This window comes from Emiliania huxleyi, assembly GCF_000372725.1.
Source record: "Emiliania huxleyi CCMP1516 unplaced genomic scaffold EMIHUscaffold_254, whole genome shotgun sequence".
Classification (NCBI taxonomy): Eukaryota; Haptophyta; order Isochrysidales; family Noelaerhabdaceae; genus Emiliania; species Emiliania huxleyi.
The window spans coordinates 99,027-112,625 of NW_005200138.1; the positions used below are offsets into that span (position 1 = coordinate 99,027).

The 13,599-nt window shown below is 64.6% G+C and overlaps 5 protein-coding genes across 5 annotated transcripts in view; 2 read left to right on the plus strand and 3 right to left on the minus strand.

Moving 5' to 3' along the window:
- EMIHUDRAFT_237689 (hypothetical protein) overlaps positions 1–960 on the minus strand; it is a gene marked incomplete at both ends in the record, with an annotated part of 2,373 nt that extends 1,413 nt beyond the window's left edge. The window contains one exon of the mRNA XM_005777835.1: positions 348–960. Within this exon, the coding sequence (XP_005777892.1) occupies positions 348–960 (613 nt within the window). The remainder of the gene's footprint in view (positions 1–347) is intronic.
- Positions 961–4,250: 3,290 nt separating this feature from the next.
- EMIHUDRAFT_469162 (hypothetical protein) lies at positions 4,251–7,127 on the plus strand (the record flags this gene model as incomplete). The annotated part of the gene is made up of 6 exons (XM_005777836.1): positions 4,251–4,575; positions 5,274–5,329; positions 5,402–5,510; positions 5,618–5,732; positions 5,871–5,952; positions 6,867–7,127. The coding sequence occupies 6 exons, from the start codon at positions 4,251–4,253 to the stop codon at positions 6,981–6,983; spliced, it is 804 nt and encodes a 267-aa protein (XP_005777893.1). The 3' UTR covers positions 6,984–7,127.
- Positions 7,128–8,316: 1,189 nt separating this feature from the next.
- EMIHUDRAFT_237695 (hypothetical protein) lies at positions 8,317–9,333 on the plus strand (the record flags this gene model as incomplete). The annotated part of the gene is made up of 2 exons (XM_005777837.1): positions 8,317–8,325; positions 8,401–9,333. 2 exons carry the CDS (start codon positions 8,317–8,319, stop codon positions 9,331–9,333), a joined length of 942 nt encoding a protein of 313 aa, XP_005777894.1.
- Positions 9,334–9,738: 405 nt separating this feature from the next.
- EMIHUDRAFT_237696 (hypothetical protein) lies at positions 9,739–11,651 on the minus strand (the record flags this gene model as incomplete). Its single annotated transcript, XM_005777838.1, has 5 exons — positions 9,739–10,232; positions 10,306–10,432; positions 10,503–10,922; positions 10,985–11,134; positions 11,400–11,651. 5 exons carry the CDS (start codon positions 11,649–11,651, stop codon positions 9,739–9,741), a joined length of 1,443 nt encoding a protein of 480 aa, XP_005777895.1.
- A 106-nt stretch (positions 11,652–11,757) lies between these two features.
- Positions 11,758–12,558, minus strand: EMIHUDRAFT_237697 (hypothetical protein; the record flags this gene model as incomplete). The annotated part of the gene is made up of 1 exon (XM_005777839.1): positions 11,758–12,558. One exon carries the CDS (start codon positions 12,556–12,558, stop codon positions 11,758–11,760), a length of 801 nt encoding a protein of 266 aa, XP_005777896.1.
- Between the last annotated feature and the right edge of the window lie 1,041 nt (positions 12,559–13,599).

The following is a 13,599-nucleotide window of genomic DNA, read 5'->3' on the forward strand; positions in this document are numbered from 1 at the left end:
AATCAGAGGAGGGGAGGGGGGTGCGGCGTGGAGGAGGGGGGCGGGTGTGGAGATGTGGCTACGGGGGAGAGGTGGCTGCGGGGGAGGCGGGGCAAGGCGGGGGTGGCGGGGCAAGGCGGGGGAGGGCGGGGGGAGGAGTGGTGCGGGTGTGGCGTGCGGGTGGGAGGTGGGGAGGGGGCGAGGAGCAGGCGCGTGCGGCAGGCGGGGGCGTGCGAGAGGGAGGGGGGAGGGGCGGTGGGCCCCGAGGACAGGAGGGGAGTCACCACAGCTCACAGCGCGGCGGGTGCAGCAGAGAGGGTGTGCGGGGGTGGGATGCGGGGAGGAGGGGAGGCGGGGCGGTCTGGCACCTGCCGACGCCGCGAGCTGCCGAGCTTCCGCCGCCGCGAGCTGCCCCTTCAGAAGCTGGCTCGTGCGCTCGTGCGCTCGTTCCTGTGCGCTCGTGCCTGCCTGCAGCTGATGCCCGCCCGCATGCGTCCGCTGCGGCATGGAGGCCCGCCCTCCGGCGCCGGAGCCGCCGGCGGCTGAAGTCACCGGGCTGAGGCCACCGCCAGGGCCCTGCGCGGAGGAGGAGGCGGCGGCGGAGGACGAGGCGAAGCTGCTCCCGCCGGCGGCGCAAGTCGACGAGGACGACGACGAAGATTGTGACGACTGGCCAGGGTCGACGGCGCGGAAGTTGGCGGCTGCGCGCGGCTGCTGCGCAGCGAGGTAACCGGGCCTGGCACCGGGCTCGATGCAGTCGAGGGCGGCGGGCGTGTGTAGCAGCGACCGGATGATTTGACGCACAACCAACGACGAGCTTGGGTTGAGGTAGTGGTCCTGGACACGCTGGATCAGCTCGGCCTTTCGGCCTGACCTCGCGAGGCCCAGGCGGAGACACATCTCCTTCAGCTCGTTGACTTTGAGCCGCGGTAGCTCACGCTCGAGGCCGCGTCTCGCAGCGTCCAGCTGGTAGGGGTACATGCGGCGAGAGCGAGGCTTGGCGGGCTCGAGGACAGCTTCGCTGTGCGGCTGTCCAACCCCACAAAAAGAATTTGTCCCTACTAGTGTGGACCTGCGGCGTGTTGCCTTTTCTCTGGGGGGGAGCCGTTGTGTTTCTTCACGTAAGCGGGTAACTCACTGATCCTCCACCGGATCCGACTTTCGACAGTGCTGGCAAAGCGCATCGCGCAGCCGCACGGAGTCTCCGACAGCCACGCACAGCCTCACGCTCACTGTGGTTGAGACTTTCATGCACATGCAAACTCGCAGGTCAGGGTCTCTGGCCACATGCGAAAGGAAAGGCTCATCAGAACGGATTCGTTTGCACGCCGTGCAGAAGCTGGTGAGGTATGGCATGCCAAGATAATCTCCATCGCGATTGCTATCCAACGTGCCATCTCCAACCCAGTCCTCAGGCACGTGGTCGCCACCGCTTGGCTGCCACTCTCCCGCGCGAGATCCATAGTTTATCAGATCGCCCAGTAGGTCTGCAGCTGAGATGCTGCCATCTGCGTCACACGTCAGTCCCGGAATTGCGGGCGTGGCCACTTCACCGTCGTATGTGCACGTGCAGTAGGGAAGGTGCGTGCCGCTAAAGGCGGAGGGGTTGGTGAAGTACTCGCCGAGCTCTACACCGCGTGCCAGTCGATCGGTGCGCACTCGGGCATCGTAGACAGCTTGGCTCTCACCTGGCTGACCCAGCATGCCATCCTCGACACGTCGCTTGAGCTCTGCATAAGGCAGTGAGCGCATTTTTTCGCGGTCGCGCGGGCAATGGCATGTCTCGGCGATGCGGGTGTTCTTTGTGTCTTCATACTCATCGGAGTTGCGCCAAATGCAAAGCAGATCTTCCAAGTGAGGCTCGTCGAGTGGGTCACCCACATTGCGGTAATCTTGGAGCCACGAAAGAAAGTCGCCGCGCACCAGGATGTCCAAGCTTTCGAGAACGACTTGTGCGGCTTGGTGCTGGGAGGCAGTGTCAGCTTGCTGCTGCGGAAGTGATGGCGCAGGGGACGACAGCCGCTGCTCTGCGCGCCAGGCAGCCACCAAGCCAACCTCCGTGGGGACGTGCATGCTGCCGTACATCGCAGGACCGCGCTGCTCGCGCCATGCCTGAAACGCCATCTCTTCTTGCCTCGTCATCGAGTTCATCAAGGCATCAAGCTCGGCGAGTCCAGGCTCAGGGTCTGCAATCTGCTGCGGCTCCGAGGATTCTCCGATCTGCTGCCTCCCTGCAGCCTCGGCCGCAGAAGCGTGCGCCTCTCTTGCGATCTGACCCGCTGATCTGCCACCGCTTGGAGGCCAGGTTGCCTCTCCTGCCGCGTCCTCGCCCTGGCTACGGCCCGCGCCATCGCCCTTCTTCATTTTGCACCGCCAAGCGAGGGGCAATCGCAATCCGGATCCGACGACGGAGCGATCCGCCCGTCCTCGTAAAAAGAATTTTTCTACGGGAATTTTGCACAAAGAAAAGGCCTTCGTTAAAATTGCGGCAACACACCAAACATGCTCAGGTCTTGCCGTCTTTGCCGTGCCACATTGTACTCTTGCATCTTCTGGATCAATCTATCCGGCAGCCTGTAACGTTTACGCCGGCCGTGCACTCTGCAAAAGGGCACCAGTCCGCTGGCGGGTGTGTTGCACTCGTCCGTGGGTGGGCCGCCAAGCGCGAGATCCTCCTGAGAGAGCGGCTCAAAAGGCTCCAGGACGCACCCGCACACGCAGTAGCCTGCTGCAGCGCGTTGCTGCACGCCCAAGACAGGGTCAGGGTCAAGTGAGCCGGGTATGGGCTTGAAGCTCAGGCTGGGCAGCAGCCACCGCAGCGTGGCCAGTGCACCGATGCGCCGAAACCCGGTGGCTGATGCTCCAGTCCCACAGCCGCGTCGTGTAGCGGACTCGACCGCCACCGCCATCAGTGCGCTTTCCCACTGCTGGGAGCCATCTGGCTCATGCGAAGCGGCCCACTCCTTGATTGCGAGGCACAGCCAATGGTCATAGTAGTTATCCCCTCGCACGCTGCTAAAGAAGCCAGTGGTCCGCCAATAGTCAGAATCTCGCAGCGCCTCATCGACGGCCTTGAGCAGCGCCACCTGCTCATCGAGCCGCCGAATCCGCATGCGCTCCTCATAATAGCTTGTCACCGTGAGCTTGGCCACGTCACGCCGCCGCTGCGACCGCTCGCGCTCCCTCTCCATTCGCTCCTTGGCGGCCTTGACTGCCTGCGGCCCTACCACGGGGAAGCCTTGTGTGGTGATGGTGGGTGGGGCGGGGAGGGATGGGAGGCAAAGCCACCCCCGGCATGCCTGCTTCAGGAACCATCTGGCTGGAGGTGGTGCCGGCAGCTCCAGCAGCGGCGCTCTGTGTAGTCGCCGAACCAATGCTCGCACTTGCCATCATCGCCGTGATCGCTCGCGCATCCCTCTTGCGCTCGGCGTCTTCGCTCTTGGTCCGCCTCGACATCTTGCGCCTGGTGTCGCGAGCAATACCATACATGCCCATGGCGAGCTCGTACGCCTGCTGGTCGCCACCTTCCGGCGGCGGCTTTGGCCTCTTGAGCCGTGGCGGGCCAGCGTGCACACGGTCGCTATGTGTCACGGCAGGTGTCGCTGCGGCCTTGCGCTGGCGCTTCAGGGAGGCAGATGGCTCCTTCTCCGCCGCCCGCAGCAGCCGTGCATGCTGCTGCTTTCGATCGCGCCACTGGTCCCGCCGGCTGCTCCCGCTGTCGCCGCTGTCGGGGGGGAGCCGGCGTTCGGTCCATTTGGCGAGCCAGCGATTCTGCTCGGCATGCCATTTTTTGTCGGTCTCGTAGTTGACTGAGTGGGGGGGCGGTCCCGCCTCCACGGCTGCTCGAATCTCGTCCGGGTTGAGCCGTCGCTTGGCCATTGGGCGGAGCTGGTGGTGCAAACGACCGAATCGGTGGGACGGTCGGAAACTGGTGGCGGTGGGACTTATAGGGTTAGAAGCCGGGACTGTCACACACAAAAAGAAAACAGACAACCCAAACGTCGTGTCACAAAAGAAAGAAAGAAAACAGACAACCCAAGGGAGGGATGGGAGGACGGCACGCCGCCACCACACGTCGTGTCACACACAAAAAGATTCGAAATTCATTAATTCTTTTTCATGCTGTCGCCGACAGCAGGCGCGTCGAGCCTCGCCGCTCGGAGAGTCGGCCAACCTTGGAGCTAGCGAGCGTCGAGCCTCGCCGCTCGGAGAGTCGGCCAGCCTTGGAGCTCGACTCACGCCTGGCTCACACCTCAGCACCTCAGCACCGCATGCTGCTCAGCTTCGCACCGTTCCGCGCGCTAGCGACGTCCCTGCTCGGCCTCGGCTCTCCCTCGACCGTGCAGGTCGTCGGCGACGCGTACCTCGACATCATCGCCAAAATCGACGAGCTCCCGCAGTGGGACGGAGACACGGCGATCCGGAGCCCGATCGAGACCGTTGCGGGCGGCTCCGCACTCAACACGGCGGTGCAGCTCTCGGCTCTCTGCCGCACTCGCCGGCAGCGCGACCAGCCGCGGCCGTTCCGCCGCTGCGTGCTCCACTCCCGGGTGGGGTCCGATCTCTACGGCGAGCGCCACCAGCCCAAGACCACCCGTGCCCACGCCACCAGCGTCACCGCCGCAGACGCCGCCTCCCGCGCCGCCTCGACCCGCGCCGCCTCGACCCGCGCCGCCACCCGCCCGCCCGCCTCCCTCTCTCTGCCCATCAATCTCCCTCTCTCTACGACGCCTGGCAGCTCCACAGCCACTGGCGAGCACGACTCCCTTCCACTGACGCCACCGCACGCCCGCAGGCGAGCTCGTCGCCGCCAAGACCCGCGAGGCCGGGGTGACCCTCTCTGCGCGCCGCGAGGGCGGGCAGGGCGTCTGCATCTGCTTGTCGGGACGGCGCGACGCCGCCGCAGAGAGACCCCCGTCGCAGAGAGGCACTCGGCACAGACGGCGGCGAATCTCTTCGCCACCCCGCCGTGAAGCCCTCCCTCTCTTCTCTCTTCTCTTCTCTCTCGAGGAGCCCTCCTCTCGAGCCGACGCCTGACGCCTCTCCCCCCTCGCCCGCCGCAGCCGCGACCGCGCCTTTGTCTCCTTCAAAGGATCCGTCGCAGACTTGAGCGAGGCGGACCTGGACGTGGGCCGACTGCTCGCCCCAGGCCTCACGCCCCCTCTTGTCGGAGCCCTCGCGCGCGCCCTCTCTGGCGCCTCCTCGGACCCTCTCTCCCGCCACGCCCCAGCCACCCGCCACCTCCACTTCTCGGCCCTGACCTTCTCTCCCCATCTCTCCCCATCTCTCCCCAGGCACCAGCCACCTCCACTTCTCGGCTTACTACGACTGCTCCGGGCTGCAGCCGGCGGTGCCGCGGCCGGCGGCGTGGAAGGGGCGGCTGTGGGGCAGGGCCTCTCACCTCTCGGACCCTTCCCTGCAGGTGCCTCGGCTGATGGCGCGAGCCAAGGCGGAGCGCGGTGCGACCGTCTCGATTGTGCCTCAGACGGACGCGACAGGCGAGTGGGCAGATTGTGGGAGATTCGTGGGAGGTTGTGGGAGATTCGTGGTGGGAGAAAGGGTGGGCCCCTCGAGCTGGTCTGCTCTCGGCTCACCTCGGCTCGGCTCGGCTCACTTCGGCTCATCTCGCTGACCGCAGGCGCCTGGGAGGGGGGACTCCTCGAGCTGCTCCCGCACACAGACGTGCTGCTCTGCAACCAGCGCGAGGCCGCCTCCATCGCCGGCGTCGCCATCGCCGGCCGACGCGCGACATGGTGCGCGAGCGGGGCTGGCGGCGCGCCAGTGGGGAAGGGGCGAGGCGGACGAGGAGGAGGAGAGTTGTGCGTGTAGGTACGAGATCTCGGAGGGGGAGATTGTGGGAGATTGTGGGAGAGTAGTGGGAGACTGTGTAGGTACGAGATCTCGGAGGCGGTGCGGCGCTTGCACGCGCGCGGCGCGCCACTCGTCGTGGTGACGCTGGGACCGGACGGCGCGGTGGCCGCGACGGAGCAACAGTGGTGGTTCCAGCCAAACCAGGCGCGAGGCCACCGAGGGCTCGGCCGCCCCTTCAGCTCGGGTGTATCTCGGGTGTATCTCGGGTGTATCTCGGGTGTATCTCGGCTCTATCTCGGGCGCGTCTCGGGCGCAGGAGAGGGCGGTCAAGGACACGACCGGCTGCGGCGACGCCTTCGCCGCCGGCTTCCTCTTCGGCTGGTGCGGGTCGCGAGACGTGCAGCGCGGGCTGGTGTACGGTTGCGCGTGCGGCGCCGCCGCGGTCGGCATCACAGGCGGATACCTGTCCCGATCCCTCGCCCCGACCCTGCTCCCAACCCTCACCCTCGCCCTCACCCCTCACCCTCGCCCTCACCCTCACCCTCACCCTCGCCCTCACCCTCACCCTCACCCTCACCCTCACCCTCACCCTCACCCTCACCCTCACCCGCACCCGCACCCTCACCCTCACGCCTCACCCCTCGCCCTCACCGGCGCCACCAGGCGGGTCCGAGCCTCTCAGCGCCACGTCTGTCAACGCGTGCATGAGGCGCAACGAGGGGGTGCAGCGCGCGCGCGAGGTGCCGAGTCTCGCACGATCTCGGACCATCTCGGACTCACTCAGACTCTCTCGGAGTCTCTCGGAGTCTCGGACAGTCTCGGACTCTCTCGGGTCTAGTGACGCGCCTCTCGTGCCGCCGCCGGGATCTCGGCTCATCTCGGCTCATCTCGGCTCATCTCAGCTCATCTCGGCTCCTCTCGGCTCATCTCGGCTCTCGCTGCAAGGTGCGAACGCCGCGCACCGCCGCCGCCGGCGCGAGCGCAGAGGCGGAGGGGGAGGCCCGCTAGCGCAGCGTCGGCCTTGCTGCTTCGAGGGCCGGGCGGCGCCGCTTCAGAGGTCCGGTGGCGAGTCGTAGGCCTTCTTCTCGGAGGAGAACCTGTCGGACGGCAGAGTGTGCGCCGAGGCGGACGAGGACGAGGACGAGGACGAGGACGAGGACGAGGACGAGAGCGTCCTCGATGTGGGGTCTTGACATGTTGCGGGTGTGGAGCCACACTCGTTGTGGTGCGTGTGGGGCGCTCGAGTGTGGGCAGCGCGGTAGACGCACTCTCTCCAGTGTGGGTCACGCGCGCGCGCGCCCGCGCGCGCCAGCACACATTTAGATACTCCCTTCAGCATAAAAAAATGCTTGATGCCTGAAAAGAAGAACGTTTGTGCGTCACCACGCTCACGCCCTTCCTCCACGTGTGACACACTAGTCACGGCTCACGCTGCCACTGACGCGCCACGCTTACTGACAACGATCTCACCGCTCACACCTCATCCTTGGCTGCACCGCGCCGCGTCTTACTGTTCGCCTTTTTTCGCTTTCGCTTGACGCGCATCCGCTCCTCGTGCGACTCGCCATAGGTGGGGGCCTACACGGAGAGAGGGGACTCTTTCGTGAGAGGGCTGGAGGGTGGCGAGGATCCGGGCTTGCGGGCGCCTCTGGCGCGTCGCGCGGCGGCTTGTTGGCCTGCTCCCTCTTGAGGTGTCCGCCGTCAAAATCCTGCGCGGGGTGGCGGTGTGCTGCTCACGCGACGGCGATCGTGCGGGGGGGACTGGCTGCAGCGTGTCGCCTTCATCCGCTTCAGGAAATCTATCAGCTCCGCTCTGCTCGCGACTTTGTCGCCATCGCCGTCCGCCATGCGCATCAGGACGTCGACGCCAAAGTTCTCCGCGCCCATGGCGGAGGAGCCCTGCTTGAGAAGGTCGAGCAGCGCCGGCGCCTCGGCCTCACTCACAGAGCCGTCCTCGTCCTCGTCGACGGCGTACAGCCAGTCGTCCACCACCGTGAGGATCTCCTCCTGCGAGATGACGCGCGGTCCGAGAGCGTGGCTGCCAGAAAGTAGGAGGCAGAGCGTCAAGGCTAGCGTCGGTGAAGGGCACATCCACTCGTGGGACAGGAATGCGGTGACCACAGAGCGCCTCTCGCGGCGCCGACCAGAACGCGTAAAAGTCCGGGACGACTAGCTCAAAAAAAAAATCCAAAGTTCGAAGAAGCTTGGTGCTTGCAGCGAGAATCGGCGAGGGACTGCGAAGGGAGATAGGAAGAGGCAGACGACCAAGGGTTAGGGTGGGCGACGGCTAGCACCACACCGCTGAACAAAACAAAAATATCTCTCTCCGCTGAACGAGTAAAAGATTTCCTTCGGCGGACTCTTTGCGGTGTTAGTGCCAGTGAGTTTTGTTACGACCAAAACGATCTTGGGAGCCAGGGTGAGACAACAGGTCGGGGTGCCACACGGGGCGCACCACAGGCGTATTCTAGGGGGGGAAACGAAACGGGGAATGAGGGGCCCCGCCACGAGAAGTGCGTCCTGGGGATGCAGAGCGTGCAAGGCGGCTAGGGATGAGGCCACAAAAGAGGCGCGCGAGGCAAGGAGGAGAATCGCTGCGCCTCCCCGTAGGTCAACAAGGAAGTTGACAAGGTGACGCCAAACAACACGCGCGAGGACCAGCCCGGCGGGGAGGTCCTGCCGCCCGCCGCGTACCGGCCGACGCCGCTCACGTACAAGGGCCCGCACGGCCACGACCACACCTACGTCGACAAGGTGATGCTCTCCGGCAACAAGAACGACACGCACCTGATCAAGCTGCGCATCCGCTCGACGCGCCGGCCGGAGCTCGGCGACAAGTTCTCGTCGCGCCACGGGCAGAAGGGCGTCGTCGGGCGCGTGGTGGCGCAGGAGGACATGCCGTTCAGCGACCACGGCATCTGCCCCGACATCATCATGAACCCGCACGGATTCCCGTCGCGCATGACCGTCGGCAAGATGATCGAGCTCGCGGGCAAGGCGGGCGTGCTCGACGGGCAGATCCGGTTCGGCACCGCCTTTGGCGGCGACTCGGTCGACTCGTGCTCAAAGGTGCTCGTGCGGCACAGCTTCCACTACCTCGGTAAGGACTTTATGACCTCGGGGCTGAGCGGCGAGCCGCTCTCGGCATACATCTTTTGCGGGCCCATCTACTACCAGAAGCTCAAGCACATGGTCATCGACAAGATGCACGCGCGCGCGCGCGGCCCGAGGCAGGTGCTCACGCGCCAGCCGACCGAGGGGCGCTCGCGCGAGGGCGGCCTGCGGCTGGGAGAGATGGAGCGTGACTGCCTCATCGGGTACGGCGCGTCGATGCTGCTCAACGAGCGGCTGATGACCTCGTCGGACGGCTTCCGCGTGCACGTCTGCTCAAAGTGCGGCTTGATAGCGCGGCCGCAGTGGTGCCAGCCGTGCCGCTCGCGCGACCACCTGCAGCAGCTAGAGATCCCGTACGCCTGCAAGCTCCTCTTCCAGGAGCTGCAGTCGATGAACATCGTGCCGAGGCTACGGCTCGAGGCAAAGTAGTGTGTGTGTGTGTACACGGGCGGAGAGTCTTCTACAGAGTGGAGAGAGTCGGGTTGGAGTACAATGCGTACTTTACAGGACTGACGTATGGTAAAACGCGGACGACGGCACGGTCCGCGGAGATAGAGCCGTGTACACAGTGGAGAGCTCTAGCGACCTTTGTGGCTCTGTACACATAGATAGGGCAAGCGTCAAGGGGCTCAGCCTCGAGCAGGGCCCGGGCTCTCTAGCAGCTCAGCGTAAGGTGTGAGCGGAAGGCACCCGACCAAGCAACCCGCGGTAGGTCCACACAAGCGGCGGTAAGTAAGCGGGCCAGAGAAGTCCGGCAAAAGCTCAGAGTGTGGCCCAGCCCCATCGGTCCGCGGACCGCGCGCCCGCCGACACGGCGAAGGCGGCGTTTGGCCCTCAACGGCCGGCAGTGAAGTGCACCGACGACGCCTCCCAGCCAGCAACCGCGACAACGCTCTCGATTGCGTCCATCACGCGCTTGCGCCGCCCCTTGAGCTCCACGAAGATGTCGTCGTCGACCCCTGCCGGCAGGAAGAAGTTTTGCTCCAGCCACTCGTCCAGCTTCGAGCTCGTCACCGTCGCCGGGTCGGGTTTGATGACGTACGACTCCCGGAACTTCTCGGGGGTGAGCTCCGTGTCCTTGAGGATCTTGATGATGTCCGGGTTGTCCCATGAGATGGTGGAGTCCACAATGGCGGGGGTGCGTCGTCGCTTCCTCGGCGCTGCCGGCGGCTCCTTCGCCTCGAGAGTCCCCTTGTCGTTGCCGTCAACGTACACAAACTTGAGCAGGGGCAAATAGATGGCAGGGTGGCAGCAGAGCTTGGCATTGACCGAGTGCTCGAGCCAGGTGAAGTTGTAGAGCGAGTTGTAGATCCCCTTCTCGATGCTCGCTACGGGAAAAGATGTGGCTGCTGAGCAGACAGCGGGGCCGGTGTCTGCAGCGATCAACGGGGCTGGGCACACCTTGCTCGCACATCTCCTTCGGGTAGAAGTGGTGCTTTTGCCAGTTGACATCATCGGGCGTCACATCAAAGACGATGTGCGACGAGGCAGTAGACGAGGCCGCCGCAGCGGCGGCAGAGGGGGCAGCCTATAGGTTTGTGGGAAGAGGGTGGCGGGAGTTTCGGCTGCAGCCTTTGCGAGGCGACAGGGAGTCTAACCTCGAAGTGGCGTAGCATGCTGATCATGGTGAGGAAGGGCGCCCGGAGCTTCTGGTCGATGGCCTGGCCAGCGTCGACTTCGGGAAGTAGCACGTTGATCTGCGGGAGCTCGCCGTCGAGAATGTCGCTGGCCCACTTGATCTGCACGCCGGTGCCCTTCTCGTGCGACTTCAGCGTCGCAAAGTAGAGCATGCGCAAGGCGAAGTACACACCGAGCCGACGCAGCCGAGCATCTTCCTCGTCCACCTCGACGTCGTCGATGTCCCCGTTGACAGGGACGTAGCGGTACAAAGCGACGATCATCACGGCCAGGGCGGGGCGAACAAAGCCATCTTGAGCGGACATCGCCGCGGGTGCGGACTCAAGGCCCCACTCCTGGCGAAGCTGGCTCACCCACTCGAAGGTGGCCTTGAGCCGTTCCTAAGGGAAATGCGCACACATCGGACTTGAGTCCACTCCCAGGCCGGCTGGGCGCAGTTCACCTTCGAGTGCTCCGACCAATCGACGCTGTTGAGGTTGAGCTGCGCGACGGTCTCCTGCTCCTGCTTGTAGTTGAGGGCGCGCACAACGATTTCGTCACTGAAGGCGCGCGCCACGTGCGGAGGCATGTAGGCAAACTGGTCGATCGACGCCTGAAAAAGAGGTGGTGACGTGGGGGTGGAGGGCGGGGAAGGGGGTGGAGGCGAGGGTGGAGGAGGCGACGGCGGCAGGGGTGGGGATGGCAGCGGCGGCGATGGTGGGGGCGGAGATGGAGGTGGTGGGAGTGGGGGCGGCGGCGGAAGGGGTGGGGGCTCGGAGGCGGTGGCGTGGGTGGCGGCGGTCGGGCTTGCGTTGGAGAGTGGTGGCTAGGGTGGCGGGGGTAAAAGGGCGGTGGGTGGCGGTGACGGAGGTACGTACCTTGACCATCTGGTTGAACTTGATCTTTGTAGCGGGGTCGGCGATGCAGTACGCGGGCATCATCTGCAGCGACTTTTGCGGCAGCGGTACCCCGAGGTGGTTGATGTTGGAGAAGTACTTCGCCGCATCCTCAGTGGAGCAGCGGGTCTCGCGGAAGGTGAGCTTGAAATCCCAAAACGCCTTCGCGATCTTGCGGAGCTCAAGGAAGCTGCGGAGCTCGTCTGCCGGCACCTGCGTCTCATCTCGAAGCATCGTGTCGATGAGCAACTCGTGGATGGAGATGAAGCCATACCTACAAGCATCGTGTTCGAGTGAGCCTGCTCCTTACGGTGGGACGACAGACACGTAGGTGCGAGCGTCACTCTTGCTTGTCGTCGTCGGCGAGTTGCGAGGCGACATCGATCTTGAGGATCGGCTTCGTCACGGGCCCTGGGCCCTTTGCAGCGGCGATGTTGAGGCCCTTAAGGATGTTTGGGAACATCTCTCGCTCGGTCTGCTGCCCGTTCTTCACCTTCTGCTTGTTGAACTTGAGATTGTTGACCTGGCGCGGGTCGCCGGTCGGGTGGTAGGCGATCAGCGTCGGCTTGAACTTGATGGGGCCTTTGCCCGCCGTGGGCTGCTCGAAGGGAATCGCGCCATCGTACAGAACGAGATAGGCAAGCGCGCACAGGCGCTGCTGGCCGTCAAGCACCATGAGGTCGTGCTCGTCACAATAGTGGGGCGCGCACGCGTCCTTGCTGGTCATGAAGACGGGCAGCGCGCGGCACACTGCGCCGCCATCGAGCGCCTCGGACAAGTCGGGCCTCCACACCCATAGCTCCGGCAGGATGCCGCCCTCGATGATGGTGTTGAAGAGCTTGATGACGTTCGTCGCTGGCCACTGCCAGCAGCGCTGAAAGTCGGGCAGCTTGTACTTGCCCTCCAGGATGTCGAGGATGATCGCGAACACGCTGCTCGCCTCGTTGTGGTCGACCACCTTCTTCGCCTTCATCTCGTATAGCTTCTCCTTGAGTTGCTGCAGGCCGTCTTCTGAGAGGAGCTTCTTGACGCGCTCCGACTGTCCGTGCTCGAAGCACTCGGCGAGCGGAACCAGCTGCGCCTCCTCGTGTGCCTCACCCTCCGGCGGGGTCGAAGGCTGGCCAGTGAGTGGAGCGGACATGTTGCGGCCGCGTCCAGGACCGAGCGGCCGTATCTTATTACGAGGCTCACATTTCTCTTTTTCCAATCTCGAGAACTACGTACGATAGTGACACTAGATCCCACACTAGACCCCGGTGCGATCTGTCCGGCCAGGGCGCGGGGGGGATTGCTGGGCTTCTCACCGCACCATGCAATTGCAAACGCCCCCCCACACACACACACACACCCCTCCCACCCCCCCCCCGCGTCGCACGCGCAAAGGCTGATGCCAATGCTGTCGACAGCGGAGATGGGAGCTGTCGGGTACCTAAGGTAGGGCGAGGTGAGGGTGTGAGCGCGAGGCCCTTTGGGGGGGCGGGGGGGGGGGAGGGAGGAGGAGGGGGGGGGGCGGGGGGAGTGCGAGAGAACGGAGAGACTGGGACGACTGGACACGAGAAGACAGTGAGCCACCACAGGCGTCGTTGGCGCACATACTGAGCGGCAACTGCGCTGGAAATAAGGAAGAGGCGCGTTACTTCATGCGGAAGCTTGACAAACACGCGGCGAGGGCAACAGCAAGAGTCGAACGGGCGGCGCCTGACTCAAAAGACACAGCCGCATTCCTGAGACGCGCGAGGGCAGCCTCCTTAAAGGCAATGGGCTCTAGATTCGGAGCGCTCGCCGAAGAGGAGTACGACAAATTAGCGCCCGTGATTGCCTGCACGCTGCCCGCACTCACGGACTCCATACCCGAAAGAAAGAGAGGGGGGCTCGCAGGAGAGGTGACGAGAGAACTACAGGTAGTGGGGAAGGCAGCCTCGATCGCCATACTGACATGGATGCGAAACAACGACAAGACCAAGGCAAGGGCAGAGGAACGAGAGAAGAATATAGGGTGGATAAAGCGCCTGTTCACGGCATGGAGGGTGAGCCAAGCCGAACGTACCGAACGTAGAGCCGAACGGGAGGAAGCCGTTGAAGACGATTTCGAGGAGGACGAACCAGTGGAAATCCCGCCTTCAGCTGTCACGATGCACCCGAAGGGGACCCCAGCGCCAGCATCAGTCGTGGAGGTACAAGT